This window comes from Aethalodelphis obliquidens, unplaced genomic scaffold, assembly GCF_003676395.1.
Source record: "Aethalodelphis obliquidens isolate GAN/ISIS:26980383/991018 unplaced genomic scaffold, ASM367639v1 scaffold3, whole genome shotgun sequence".
Taxonomy (NCBI): Eukaryota; Metazoa; Chordata; class Mammalia; order Artiodactyla; family Delphinidae; genus Aethalodelphis; species Aethalodelphis obliquidens.
Genome location: NW_020837947.1, coordinates 22,139,732 through 22,154,552, shown reverse-complemented (window position 1 = coordinate 22,154,552; position 14,821 = coordinate 22,139,732). Strand labels below are relative to the sequence as shown.

At 36.8% G+C, this 14,821-nt stretch overlaps 1 protein-coding gene across 3 annotated transcripts in view; it reads left to right on the top strand.

The window, feature by feature from the left end:
- VTA1 (vesicle trafficking 1) overlaps nucleotides 1-14,821 on the top strand; it is a 65,630-nt gene that overhangs the window by 13,621 nt on the left and 37,188 nt on the right. For all 3 annotated transcript variants that reach the window (XM_027084968.1, XM_027084959.1, XM_027084977.1), the window contains exons 2-4: nucleotides 4,689-4,783; nucleotides 7,330-7,457; nucleotides 8,094-8,169. In XM_027084968.1, the coding sequence (XP_026940769.1) occupies nucleotides 4,689-4,783; nucleotides 7,330-7,457; nucleotides 8,094-8,169 (299 nt within the window). The remainder of the gene's footprint in view (nucleotides 1-4,688; nucleotides 4,784-7,329; nucleotides 7,458-8,093; nucleotides 8,170-14,821) is intronic.

The following is a 14,821-nucleotide window of genomic DNA, read 5'->3' as shown; positions in this document are numbered from 1 at the left end:
GTGATAGAAAGTGTATTTTACTTTGGTCGAATAAATAATACTGAAATATTCAATTATAAAAAAAGGTATTAAGCTCATTTGAGGTTGATAATTATGGTATTTATAGTGATGCTGATCTGCCAGTGGTCTCTGTTGCTAGTATGTAGGCATAGGAAGAGAGGATAGTTGGGCTTATATATGAGTGTGCTTTTGCCAGAGGAATGTAATAAAAAGATTCAGGGATAGGAGATAGGACAATAAAGTTCAAGAAAAATCTGTCATAAAATCAAAGCTGATTGCAGAGGGAAGTTAAAGGAGAAAAGACTGGTTGTAATGAAGAAGTAGGGCAACACCAGTGAACTGGAAGCCTGTTGTAACAAGCAGAGTTTAAAATTGGAAGAAAAGGAATTATGCTTAGAGTGAGTGATTGATATACTGATATTGACAGTACAGCACTTTGAGATGGTAATTTAGTTATGGGGTGACTGGCATGTAAAGGAGAGTATGTACAGTTATTGGAGATCATTGTTGATAAGAATTGAGAACACAGCACTCACTGTATGCATAAGAAATAGATTTGCTTTTTCATCACAGAAAATTCAAAATTACAATTGCTAAGTAAAATAAGGATTTATTCCCTCATTTAAAGGAAAGTCTGATGTTGGCAGTACCCAGCGCTAGTGTGCCAATTCCATGAAGTCATCAGGGACTCAAGCTCTTTCTAATTTCAAGTCTACAAACTAGCACGATTACCAAGGTTGCCTTGTGGTCCAAGATATCTGCTAGAGTTTCAGTCATCCCATTTCTATTCTTGGCAGCAGGGAAGAGAAAGGGGAAGGAGTTAGTAAGGTCCTTTCCTGCTGTCATTCCCCCTTTTAAGGTCCAGAAGTCTCTCCCAACAATTTCTGGTTATATGATATTTGTCTTCGGTAATAACATGGCCGTATTTTACTTTGAGGAATACTGGGAAATATACTATTTTGGCTAGCTACATTACAGCTCCCTAATAATGTGTAGGGATCTAGTTTGTAAAGAACACGGGGAGAAAGGATGCAGGTAGACAGCTAGCAGTCTTTGCCAGAAGTATTGATTATCCATGTGAACAGCGAAAGTTTGAAGATGGTGGAAAGACAAGGAGAGACCCTGAGGTCCATGGGCAATTACAAGCATAACAATCCAATGGAAGAGAGTGGATGAGCCCTAGACCAGCGTATTTAGAAAACATTGAGAGAATACTGTAATAGTGGGATGCAAAGAGAAAACCAATCATACCTGCCAATTCTCTTTTTCAATTCTTTTACACACTAGAAGGAATGTAAGAGAATTAAAACTCATTACTTGAGAGGACTGCAAATAAAATTATTTCTTCAAGTGACATTCAGGTTTTAATTAAGACAAAGAGGAAGAAGGAATCTGAGGAGAGGTAAGGGGAGTTTGCTGATTCTGAAACAGTAGTTCCAGGGAATATGGTAGAAGGAACAGGGCTGTGTGGAGAAAATACAGTTTACAGTTGAGAAGAGTAAGGATGCAGTGAGCAGTGATTCTTAACCTTTTGCCCATCTACCCACGAGTTAAAAATAATTAAACACAAATCTCCAATAATATGTAATTATTTATAAATAACATTTCTGTATTGATGTACTAATACTATATATGTATTAGAAAAATACTATATGTGTTATAAAAGATATGTAAAAATAGGAACTTATAAAGAATGAGATACATGTATTAACAGAAATGCTGATATCTTCTTCCCCACACTCCTGCCAATCCCTGGGATCTTATAGGTCTCAAAGGCTGCAGCCTCAGTATAGCTTAGGATGGGGACTATTAGGGGAAATAGGAGCAACCTAACACAGAATTGATCCCTACTCTCAACTAAAAGCCTTCCCCTTAAAAATAAGAGCAAGAACACTTAAAATTCTTCAGAAAAAAATTTGTAACACCATAAGACATAGTAAGATTAAATTTGGAGGAAGAAAAAGCATATTATTAGTTATAGGTATTATCATGTGAGATGACATTTAATCTGTGATCTCAGTGAAATCAAATAGCCAAGACATATAAAAAGCAAAAACATATTAAGGAACCACAAATCATTAGAGAAAGAAAGGATTATTTCTTGAGTGTATTTGAGACAGATGCCAGTAACTGAGGTGGATGCATGTTATTAAAAGTTAAATTCAAAAAGGAATTTAACTGGAAAAATCATAACTGAATATCCAGTTTCTTAGAGATAAAAGAGCTTTCCAAGCTTAGAATTGATCGGGGGAAAAAATCGCTTTGGGTACATAAATATTTTAAGCTTCTGTGTTTTAAAACAACATTCAAAAATTGGAAGATGGCACAATATTTTCAGCCAATATTTATTTTCCAAAGAGCTCATGTGATGCACTTTTAATAATAAAAAAAAAATGCAACAAAAATGCTGGAAGACCAGAACAATTCACAGAGAGGAGGTGTTGGGGAGTTCAGTCACAATTTTAACAACAAAAGCTGACTAAAACAGGTAGAGAGCTTGAACAACTCAAGAGATATGACTGGTTTGAAGAGGGGAGGGGGTTCAGCCATGCTTTAAAAGGCGTGGAGTGGGGAGAGGTGATTAGAACCTGGTACTCAAATGGGTAAACGACCTGGACATGTTGTTAAATATGACTGGTTAAAAGAAAGAGGAAAAGGCAAAATTTAGTCACACTTGTGATTAAAGCAATGGATAATAAGGGCTTTTTTTGCTTCTCAGATTTTTTTTTTGTCAGAGTGATATCCAGTGCTGGTTACTGTGCAGTGAAAATGAAAGCATCATGCTTTTTACACTGTAAGTCAGTGTAAATCTCTACAGTACTTTTAGAACTCCATTTTTTTCCTCTCATTAATACCTAGATGGATCAAACCCTTAAATTTGATATAGAAATAAATGTGTTAATTAATTAAGCTTAAAGCTCTATAACATGAGATAGCTGTAAAAGCCTAAGCCTTCAAAAGTAGTTCCCTCAGATACAGCTATTGAAATTAAAAATACATGCAGAATACATAACTGTATTATTTGTATATTAATACATCTTTAAAGAAGGTATGATTGGGTTGACATAATTGAATTGGAAATCCTGAGAGTAGCTAACATACCAAGCCATGTTCTAAAGCTGCAGTAAATAAAGCAATGATAGACCAGTAGACTAACAAATAACAAAGCAAGATAGACAATATAAAGAATTAGGCCCTTTTATCCCATGAAAACTTAATGTATGCTAATGAATGATAAAAGTGGCATTTAAATCAGTGGGGCAGAATGCGCTATTCTTTCATTCATGTATTTATCTATTCAGAAAATGTTTATCGAAGGCCAGGCACTATCCCAGATGCCAGGGATACATCAAACCAAGTAGACTACAATCGCCATTTTCATGGAGCTTAAGTTGGAGTTGTAGTAGAATCAGAGGATAAAAAAATTGAAGATGATTACCTGCTGAGGAGAAAATAAAGCAGGGAAGGGGGATAGTGTTCACAAGATTCCATTTGGTGGGGAAACATGATCTCCCTCCTTTCTACTGTACAAAGAACTGCCACACGGCAATTTGTTAAAAAGGAAACAACCCAACAGAAAATTTGGCAGATTTTTTCCTTTTATTTTGATAGCTATTCCTAATTCATAAAGGAGGATATAGAGCTATCCAGTAAATCTCTAATACCTTTGAACAGTGAAAATGCAAAATCAGACAGTGAGGTAACAGTTCTGAGATTGATAAGTTTAATATCAATTTTTAATTTAATATCAATTTTTTGTGAGTTTAGGAGAAATGGGTGCTTGCATGTGTTATAGATATAACTGCATAGTGGTAGTTCGTTTTGGAAGACAGTTTTAAGAGTAGCCCTTAAAGTGAGAAAGGTACTACATATACTATGAGCCAGCAATTCTCATTCTTGGTATCTCCGTCAGGGAACTCTTGAATGTGTGCTCAAGAAGGTCTGGTAGCGCAACATGGTTTGTAACGATGAAAATCTGAGAACTACCCAAATGTGCTTTAGTTTGTTGTGGCCATAGTGTGGAGCACTGTAGTGCTACGCAGATCTCCTGAGCATATTGTTGAATGTAAGAGCTAAATTATAGGCAGTATATGTACATACCAGTGGTAACAACAATTACCATCAAACTTTACAGCTCTTATCACTGGGAAAGCTATTTAGGATTGTGGTAGCAGAGAGGTTTTTAGCTTCAGCCTTATCTCTAATATTTCTATTTTTTTAAAGAGATGGTATACTTATTTTTATTTGTATATATAAAAATGACCAAAAAAATTCTCCCTGTTAGCCTCAGCTTGAGTGGCATTTCCCCTTGTCCCAGCCCATATTGTGTATTTTATCAGTATTACTTATCTCGCCCTTGGCAAGTGCTCTTGTACACGTGGTTGTTTTTCTGAATGCCCTCACTTACCTATTAAATTGCAGGTCCCTTTGACAGCTTAGGACCTAGTCCTTTTATTTTTTAAACATAATGCCAAAAGAGAAGGCCTTACTTCATAGAAACTTATCATCATTCATCTTGCATTCTTTGGATAATATTTTTGTGTTCTTTATATTTGTGAATAAGAGCCATAGTAAATCAAAGTTTTATTTTATTTCTCAATTCACTTAAAACTTGAATTATTAATTAGACAAAACATATTTTAAACATTCAGTCCTGGAAATTGTTCAAATCGTATTTTTCTTTGTAGGTCGTTTGTATGCGATGCAAACGGGAATGAAGATTGACAGTAAAACTCCTGAATGTCGTAAATTTTTATCAAAGCTAATGGATCAGTTAGAAGCTGTAAGTTGAACACTGAAAATTTATTTTCTGCTTAATGTTTAAAATGCCATTTTATTTCATTTGTGTGTGTGTTGTCATTTTAGTTCTTCCTGTTGGCAGCAATCAGCAATGTCATAGCTGAGGAAAAATGAGACACATTTTTTTTTCATTTACATCATACTGCTTAGGGAGTTGTAAGTAGGTATACGTCGGTTTCAGTATCTTTACATATACATTATATTTTGTTCCAGGTTATTGTAGATGACCTTTGAGTCATTCTTTTGTAAGTGACAAACCCTTTCTAACCTTCCTTCATGCAGTCACACCGATGATTGATTTGGGAATTCTTAAATGGCTCTTGTAATAATGAAATCGGGGACTTCCTTGGTGGTCCAGTGGTTAAGACTTCGCATTTCCACTGCAGGGGGTGCATGTTCGATCCCTGGTTGGGGAACTGCAATCCCACATGCTGTGAGGCACAGGCAAAAAAAAGAAAGAAACGGGCTATTTATTTAGTGAAAAGGACCATGAAGGAAGTTGCCTATTGTTTCTTCCTCCTACTCTTGGTCCCATAACAAGATACTCGTATGGTCTAGGCATTTTCCTCTGCTAGCAGAAATGTGGGAGGTGACCAATAAGTCATCTTGAACTGTGATAGAACTTCACAGGTTATGTAGAAGCACGAATCCAGGGAAAATTGAAGGATTTGATTGGGTGTCAGTGCATCAGGAAGGCATTATTAAACCATAGTAACCTTACTTAGTAAGCAGGGCTCCACCCTGTGCCTCCCATGCCCAGCCATCCCAGTTTCTTTTTTAACAATGTCAAGGTTTACTTCTCATTAATGCATCTCCTCCAAGGCAGTTATATTCATAGCTGTGGCTTACTTTTTATTTGCTTATTTAGTTATGTGACCTGCTCAAGAGAATTAGAAACCTAAATATTTATTTGATCAGTTGCATTATTTTGTTTAGAGAAACAAAATTCAGACATATTAAAAATCAATGCACTTATACCAGTCGGCCCAGAACTTTTTTTAAAAGTTGAAAGTTATTCAGATCAAAGCCTACTTGTATTAAGCAGCCATGGGCAATAGTGTTCTCTCTAACTTTGTATGGGTGCCTGGCCTTCTGACCCAGAATCCTGTCATCTGCTACTATTAACCATCCAAGGTAGCCTGGTGGCATCACTGATGACAACTCAGCTGCCCTTGGAGCCTGTCTGGCCTTCTACTTCTAATACTGCTTCTGTGGATGCAGGAAGAATTTGAGTACTCTTCTTTTGGAGGGTGGGGTTAGGAGGTGGGAGGAAGAATGTGTCTGACACGTAGCAATACATTTGTACAATACAGTCTCTTACAGACATTTTATATAGAATATATCTCTTTATTAATTTTACAGCTTAACAATAATAGCTAAAATAACAATAGCTTATGGATAAGACAAAACTCAAACTGTCTTTATAATATGCAAAATGTAAAATCACATTTATAAAGAGACTTACCAGGAATTTATTATTATCTACATTAAATAACAAGTTCATTCCATGGTGAGAACATATCTGCTTGTGCTATAATGTTTATATTTATAGTTGGAACACTTCAAGTATATTATGTTTTTGCTGCCAGTTTTTTATGCTGAAGGTGAGATGAAATGACATGCTCCCACTAAATTTTTCTAGAAATAAATTGCCTCTACAATTAAAGCATTTCGCAGTGTGGATACAGTAAACCAGTGTTATATGTGGGGCTTTTTTTCTGTTTTTGTTCAGGATAAGCATGCTCAGATGTCCTTAAATTCCAGTATTCAAACTCTTCTGGGCCTTAATTATGAGAATATGTACTTTGCTGATTTTATGAAAAATCCTCTCGCTTTTTCTAAATTTAATTTGTTACTTCATAATGTTCTTTGAAAAAAGCAATTTTTAAACAGTAGTGTGGTGCTCAGATCTAATATTCCAGAAGGTCATTTTACTCCAATATGACAGTCTGAGTAAAATGTAGGAATTTAGTTTGTTGTTTTTAAAACACTTTAAATTATTGTATGTGTAGGAAAGGGATGTACTGACTGGAAATTTACATGGTTGTAAATTGTGTTGATTTGAGGTATATATTTGTCTAAATTTTTAAAACTTCCGTAATCCTATTCTAAGTTTGTTTTCTTACACGTTACTTAGAATTAGATCTCTAATGCAGTGTGCTCTGAGAGATACTTTTTTAGGATATAATGATCCTACTCATTGTATTTTTCTGTATTTGATAGAAGAAATTGAAATAGGAATAAATTAAAGATTTAAATTATGTATGGTTAGGAAAGAATTTCTTAATCCCATTTTTAGGATACTTGTTAGTACATTTGAAATATTTGTCTGATGCTTTACATAGATAGTTGGATGGTTTTTTTTCTTGATTATTTTGATATTTAGAGCTAAATTAAACGTTCACGTTATCATAAGTGTCTTTCTTCAAAATTTTGTGAACGTTGGATTTGATTATTGGGAATTTTTATACTTAAGTATACACTTCTGTGAGCCCAGAATCATAAGTTCTGTATCTCATTTTATTTTAGCTTAAGAAACAGTTGGGTGATAATGAAGCTGTTACTCAAGAAATAGTTGGTTGTGCCCATTTGGAGAATTATGCTTTGAAAATGTTTTTGTATGCAGATAATGAAGATCGTGCTGGGCGATTTCACAAGTAAGTAAAGATAGATAAAATTAAATTTAGTTACTGTATAACCAGAATTTATCCAGTTTTCTCTTGATTACTCTCAGACTTCCTGATTAACGATTTAGATTTTTTTTTTTTTGAATCTCAGAATGAGTTTGGGTTACAAGAGTGATCCTGGCTTTTTAGAGAAAATGGCTAAACGAAGAATACCCAGGGCAGATTCATTTTCTTCATAAATATACCCTAACTAGCCATTTAGTAAGATCTGTGTTGATTTTAGCCAAAAACAGCCTGGTCCAATGATACTGATTTTAAAAATTCCCACCCCTACCGATTCAAATGATTTGTCATTATTATAATAAGACTTAAATACAAAGAAATACACATGGCTTGATATGGATTCAGATAGTACTGTCATTACATTTTCTAAAATCAGACGCATACTATGAAACCTTGTTGTAGCATATTCACCTGTTATATGTGTTGTAACTTCCTCCTAATAACAGATTACAGAAGGAGCTCCATTGTGTTCTTGAAATCTGATTTTATTTAAAACAATTTCAGAGTGCTTTTATAAACATTGGAAGCTTTTGTCTTGTAGCTACAAGACTAATTCTTACATTTTTTCATTTGAATTAGATGAACTTTTCTTTTCTCTTCCAGAAACATGATCAAGTCCTTCTATACTGCAAGTCTTTTAATAGATGTCATAACAGTGTTTGGAGAACTCACTGATGAAGTGAGTGTACATTCTTTATTGTCTTATTAGCTGGAGATCAGTATTGTTGCTTTTTATTAGTTTTATTATTGCATTGTTTAGTTAGAGCAGCATGTCCATCAGAAATGTAGTATAAGCAAAATGTGTAATTTTAAATTGTCTACTAGCCACATTTTAAAAAGTGAAAACAAAAGATGGAATTATTTTTAATGATAAATGTTATTTTTTGTAGTAAGTTCTTTAAATCCAGCATGTATTTTATACTTTAGTGAGTACATAGCTACTGTATTGGTCTCTGAACCCCAGGTTCAGAGTTTGATTTTATTAAGTGTTTAAATATTACTGATCCTGGATGCTGTTAAATTTCTGTACTGTTATTTGGTAAACATTACTGGAGGCAGAGACTTTTTAGTACTGCTTTTTTCCTATTTTGTTTCTAGCCAGAAATATTATTGTTAAAGAGTTGTCTCTATTGTAAAATACATATAGAACTTGATATTTTACAAGATACTTCCTATCCATTTTATCAGTTTGTTTCTCATAACCACTCTAAGATAAGTAGAGCACATATTCATTTTATATATGAGCAAACTGAGGCTAAGTGACAAACTTGTTGCCGTGAGTTCAGTGTTGTTTTCACTGTAGCAGGCTTTACCATTGACCTGGAAGGAGAGATGTTAATCTAGAAAGAACAAAAGAGAGAGAGAGAGAGGAAGGAAGGAAGGGAGGGAGGGAAGGAGGGAAGGAGGAAGGGAGGAGAAAAGAGAGTTACAAATGAGACTGATAGAGGCATGTCATATTAGTGATTTGAGATCTATGAAGAACATTGCTTTCTATGAAATGATTTTTTCAAAATGGTGAGCAGCTCAGTGTATCATTCCAAACAAAACAAAGTACAATCTATCTATGCGATATTTTACATGTTCGTAAAACAGTACATCAAAACTGTGCAATAAATGCTTTGTTTATATGTAAAATGTAGTTAAGCTCGAGGCCTGACGATCATAAGCTGAGTTTTTGAGTTGGCAGAGATGTGCAGGACATTTCAAAGTTGTGCCAAATGAGGGACACTTTTTTATTGTGTGTGACTGTCCCTTTTCTTTCAAAACATCAAGCATCCTGTCTCTTGCCCACACAGCATTCCCCAGTCAGATGACTAGAAACCACCAACATATATTTCCAAACACCCGCGAGGGTATGGGGCAATGCCCATTGAGAGCCACTGCTGTTAACTTTTCTTGAAATAGAGCAACATCAGAGAAAACTGAGGCCTGGAGTGTGAAAACCACAAATGCTTCTCACTTTTTTGCATTTTAGAGGCCCTGTGGATCCACTGTTTAGCTCCCTTTCTACTCCTGTCTCCTGTTACTACTGATCTGGATTTTTTTTCCTGTTTTACTAGTATGGGGCTCTATACTAAACAGGGCACACAGAGGACATAGAGGTGATTTAAGCATGATATTATGGAAAGCTGTAGATAGGTAGTAGGGTTTTGGCGAGTACCAGGTGGCTGAAGGAGAATAATGAGACCAGATTAGAAAAGTAAGTCATAAGCCAGATCAGACAGATGATGAAAGGCCTGGCATCTTCAATTAGGGGATTTATATTTATTATATTTATTGAATAAAGAATTCTACTTTGGGGTGCTTGGTATGATAAGACTCTATAGAATGAACTGGGGTAGGAAAGAACTACAAGTCATTTGGCAAAAGAACTAGTTAATGATTACTGTGGAACTTCGTACAAAGTGGGTTGTCGTTGACCTGAGGAGAAATAATATGTTTAGACTTAAATTTTAAAGTGTGAGGTGCAGGTGTAGCATACAAAAATAAATCACCACAAGACTCTTAGAAATAAAAAGACAAGAAATATGCAAAATAGAGATAAAAGTTCAAGTTAGGAGATTAGACAAACCCTCAGGTAAGAAGATAGTTTTGAAAGAGAGAGAAAATGGTCAGATAAACATCCTGATAAACACCTGTATTTAAAAGACTAGAGGAAGAAGTGAATAAAGAAACACAAGTAGAGAAGTAGATAGAAATGTAAGATATCAGAAGAGAAGGTCATGGTAAAGCACAGTAGCAGATCAGTTTGCCAGATACTTCTGAGATGGCTTTTCTTGCCTCTCCTACTTCTTACTTAGAGGAGCTGCTTTTGCCCATGTATCTCAGAAGCAAGCACACAGTTCTTTGAAGTTATAACTGCTAACAGTGGGGAACCCAGATAAAAGGTAAAGTAATAGATACAGGAAAAAGAACAAAATGTCCAGAAGTCTTAAGTGAGTAATGTAGGTTTTGTTTTGTTTTTGTTTTACTTAAGGGACACATAAATACCTCCACACATAATTAGCATGTAATTCATCTGCATTTCAGAAGGAAAAAAAATCTAAGTTTACATACAGGTATCCTTAACAAAGAACAGCTTTCTTAGTTATTTGAATATAGTAGCTAAGGCAGGGACTCTTAATGGGACAAATGAGAGGGCTTCAAAAGGAGTTGGGGGAGAGATGCTTAGATACTGAGGATACTAAAGACTACATGTAGCCCAAGAGTGAAAGGGACATTTTTCCAAAATGTTTACACTCTTTTCTTTCCCTGTCTAATCACCCAACCTGCTACCTAAGTTTTTCTGCCTTGCATTGGCATTAAAGTAGGAAATAACATCTGTGTTGGTGGTTAAAGGATCCAGAGAGCAGGAGGGGTCTGAAATGGTATGGAAAAAAGAAATTAGGCATTGTAAGGCCAGCATGGAAAGGACGTCCCTATAATTATTTGATTGGGCTGAGGTTTATTCTTTGGGCCTTTATGTAAATCCTGCATTTTAAATTAGCAAATGTATGTACACACATTTAGTATGTAATTATATGTGGGTGCTCTTCACTAACTTACATATGCTTGTTATAACATGCAAAGTTTATACATCCAGTGAAAGTTGTATATATCAAAAGTTATGGGCTTCCCTGGTGGCACAGTGGTTGAGAGTCCGCCTGCCGATGCAGGGAACATGGGTTCGTGCCCCGGTCCGGGAAGATCCCACGTGCTGCAGAGCGGCTGGGCCCGTGAGCCATGGCCGCTGAGCCTGTGCGTCCGGAGCCTGTGCTCCGCAACGGGAGAGGCCACAACAGGGAGAGGCCCGCGTACCGCAAAAAAATAAAAAAGTTATAATTTGTTTGGCATACAATACTGACATTTCTCATATCCATTATTATATAGTGATCTTATCCTTATATGACTAGTGAACTGGTTTTTGGCCATGAACTAAGGTTGACTAAATAAAGGCAGCCGACAAGGAAAGTGAAATACTGGCAAGACTGTTCATACAGCAATAACATAATCCCCCAGCCAGCCAGTTTGATCAGCCTAGTTTCAAATTCTATTTTCCCTTACTTTTAATGTTGGTTTTTGTTCCATCATTTTCCATTTCTAGAAGTGGCATATTCATCATTATCACTGAGATACAGATTTTTCAAAATAATGATTTAAAATGTCATAACTTTAAATAATGCTCCACTTGAGTGGAATAGGGAGGAATACGCTCTAGCTGTGACTTTCGCAGCTCCTACCAAAACAGATAAGCAGAGTATCATCGGCATCAACCCTCTCTGGTAGGTCCTCATTGTTGTCTGAGGAAATCTAAGGCTTGTATTTATTTACTTGTGATTTAAGCACTCTGTGCCTAAAATAAGACACAAACTAGCAGAACATTTCTTATTTCACAATAACTATTAAAAATATGACATGTTAAAAAAAAAAAAAAAAATATGACATGTTTTAAAAGCTGGGTATAACTGGTTACTCAAAGCATTGTAACTCATTCCTCCTTTCCACTTTCACTTTAGTTTCATCCTATACTTTGAAAACACTAGCAGAGACAAAGACAGGAAACAGAAAGGTGGGAAAAGAATAAGTTTAAGGATTTCAGGTAGGCAGATTTTGTTTTTTGTTTTTGTTTTTTTTTTTTGCGGTAGGCGGGCCTCTCACTGCTGTGGTCTCTCCCGTTGCGGAGCACAGGCTCCGGACGCGCAGGCTCAGCGGCCGTGGCTCACGGGCCCAGCCGCTCCGTGGCATGTGGGATCCTCCCGGACCGGGGCACTAACGCTTGTCTCCTGCATCGGCAGGCGGACTCTCAACCACTGCGCCACCAGGGAAGCCCCCAGATTTTGTTTTTTAATATATACTCCTGTAGGTATATTTCAGGAATTGCTGTTTCTTATTTGTTCATTTATAAAGGAAATGTGGTGGTGTTATTACCTGCATAATATCCCATAGCTTTTTAATAAAGCTGGAACTTTCTTCAAAAAGAGTTGTTTGCCTTGCTTCTCAAAGAATGCTGCTTGAGAAACATTAAAGACTACAATAACAGAAAATGAGGAAGGGGAAGGCATTATAATTATCTTGTAGTTTTTATTTGTGTTTTTTTTTTTTTTTTTTTTTGCGGTACGCGGGCCTCTCACTGTTGTGGCCTCTCCCGTTGTGGAGCACAGGCTCCGGACGCGCAGGCTCAGCGGCCATGGCTCACGGGCCCAGCCGCTCCGCGGCATGTGGGACCTTCCCGGACCGGGGCACGAACCCGTGTGCCCCTGCATCGGCAGGCAGACTGTCAACCACTGCGCCACCAGGGAAGCCCTTTATTTGTGTATTTTAAAATTATCTTTTAATTTTATCATCTTTATAATCAAGATAATGGGGGGTTTTTAATTATATTTTTTAAAGTTTAAAAAATGGTATGGTTTTTTCCTGTCAGTTCTGAAAATTTACTTAAAAGAATAGCAACAGTGGTTGTCAGAGCCAAGCCTAAACTCCAAGCCAAGAGGTCATTTTACCTCTTAGGACTTGGTTTTTCTTCTATAAAATGGGAAGCCTGGTCAAGCAGATCTCTGAGATCCTGTGCAGCTCTACCAGTCTATGATTATGTGTTCCAAACATGCAAGAAGAGATAGGAAAAGGAGAATAAAAAGCAAAGATGAAAAAGCAGACAAAAAAAGAAAAAGAGAGAAGCAAAAATAGTTTTAGATTAGAAGCTCCAAAAGGAGGGATGAAAAATTACCCATTTAAGTTATATAAATGATAATGAAAAGTAGAGCCACCAGAAATTATGACAGCAGAGAACTAATTTCTAGTAGGAAGAAAGGAGAAGAAACATGACATGGCAATGTAGAGGTTGTCAGTGTAGGGAGGGAGCAAGACGAACATCTGGGGCCTTCTTATGGCATTTGTACGTAAAGATGTTGCATCTTCTAATTAAATTCCTTTTATTTAACATTCCAGCCTTTTTTTTTAAAAGGTCGTTGGTTCACAAGCTACACTACTGCAGTTTACCTAATTAATTTTCCTATTTTAGACTCTTTTACCCTGGAACCTATTCTCCTCTGTCATTGTTTTATTGAAGAATCTAACAGGGACTTTTCCTTTCCTGGCATTGCAAGTCCAGACTCCTTCCTATGCTACTTCTTACCAGTCCCATTGTATGTTTGTCAGACCATTCTGCTTACCTCCCGCGCTCAGCTTTCACTGTTGTAAACGTTGGTTTTTTAGCCTGCTTTGTCTAAGCGTTACCTTCTCTTCGAGTCGTAGCTCCATTATTCTAGCCCTTATATGCATTTCTCCATTCTCTCAACTCATTTAGGATCTTAACTTTATGAATGTTACACTATAAATGTGTTGACTTAAGATTTTTGTTTTTTTAAAATTATTTTTTTGGCTGCATTGGGTCTTTGTTGCTGCGCACGGGCTTTCTCTAGTTGCGGCAAGTGGGGGCTACACGTCATTGCTGTGTGTGGACTTCTCATTGCATTGGCTTCTCTTGTTGTGGAACATGGGCTCTAGGCACGCAGGCTTCAGTATTTGCGGCGCATGGGCTCAGTAGTTGCAGCGCGCATGCTCTAGGGCACGGGCTCAGTAGTTGTGGCACACGGGCTTAGTTGCTCCACGCCATGTGGGATCTTCCCAGACCGGGGATTGAACCTGTGTCTCCTTCATTGGCAGGCAGATTCTTTTTTTTTTTTTTTTACATCTTTATTGGAGTATAATTGCTTTACAATGGTGTGTTACTTTCTGCTTTATAACAAAGTGAATCAGTTATACATATACGTATGTTCCCATATCTCTTCCCTCTTGCGTCTCCCTCCCACCCTCCCTATCCCACCCCTCTAGGTGGTCACAAAACACTGAGCTGATCTCCCTGTGCTATGCGGCTGGTTCCCACTAGCTATCTATTTTACGTTTGGTAGTGTATATATGTCCATGCCACTCTCTCACTTTGTCACAGCTTACCCTTCCCCCTCCCCATATCCTCAAGTCCATTCTCTAGTAGGTCTGTGTCTTTATTCCTGTCTTACCCCTAGGTTCTTCATGACCTTTTTTTTTTCTTTCCTTAGATTCCATATATATGTGTTAGCATACGGTATTTGTCTTTCTCTTTCTGACTTACTTCACTCTGTATGACAGGCTCTAGGTCCATCCACCTCATTACAAATAGCTCAGTTTCGTTTCTTTTTATGGCTGAGTAATACTCCATTGTATATATGTGCCACATCTTCTTTATCCATTCATCTGATGATGGACACTTAGGTTGTGTCCATCTCCTGGCTATTGTAAATAGAGCTGCAATGAACATTTTGGTACATGACTCTTTTTGAATTATGGTTTTCTCAGGGTGGCAGGCAGATTCTTAA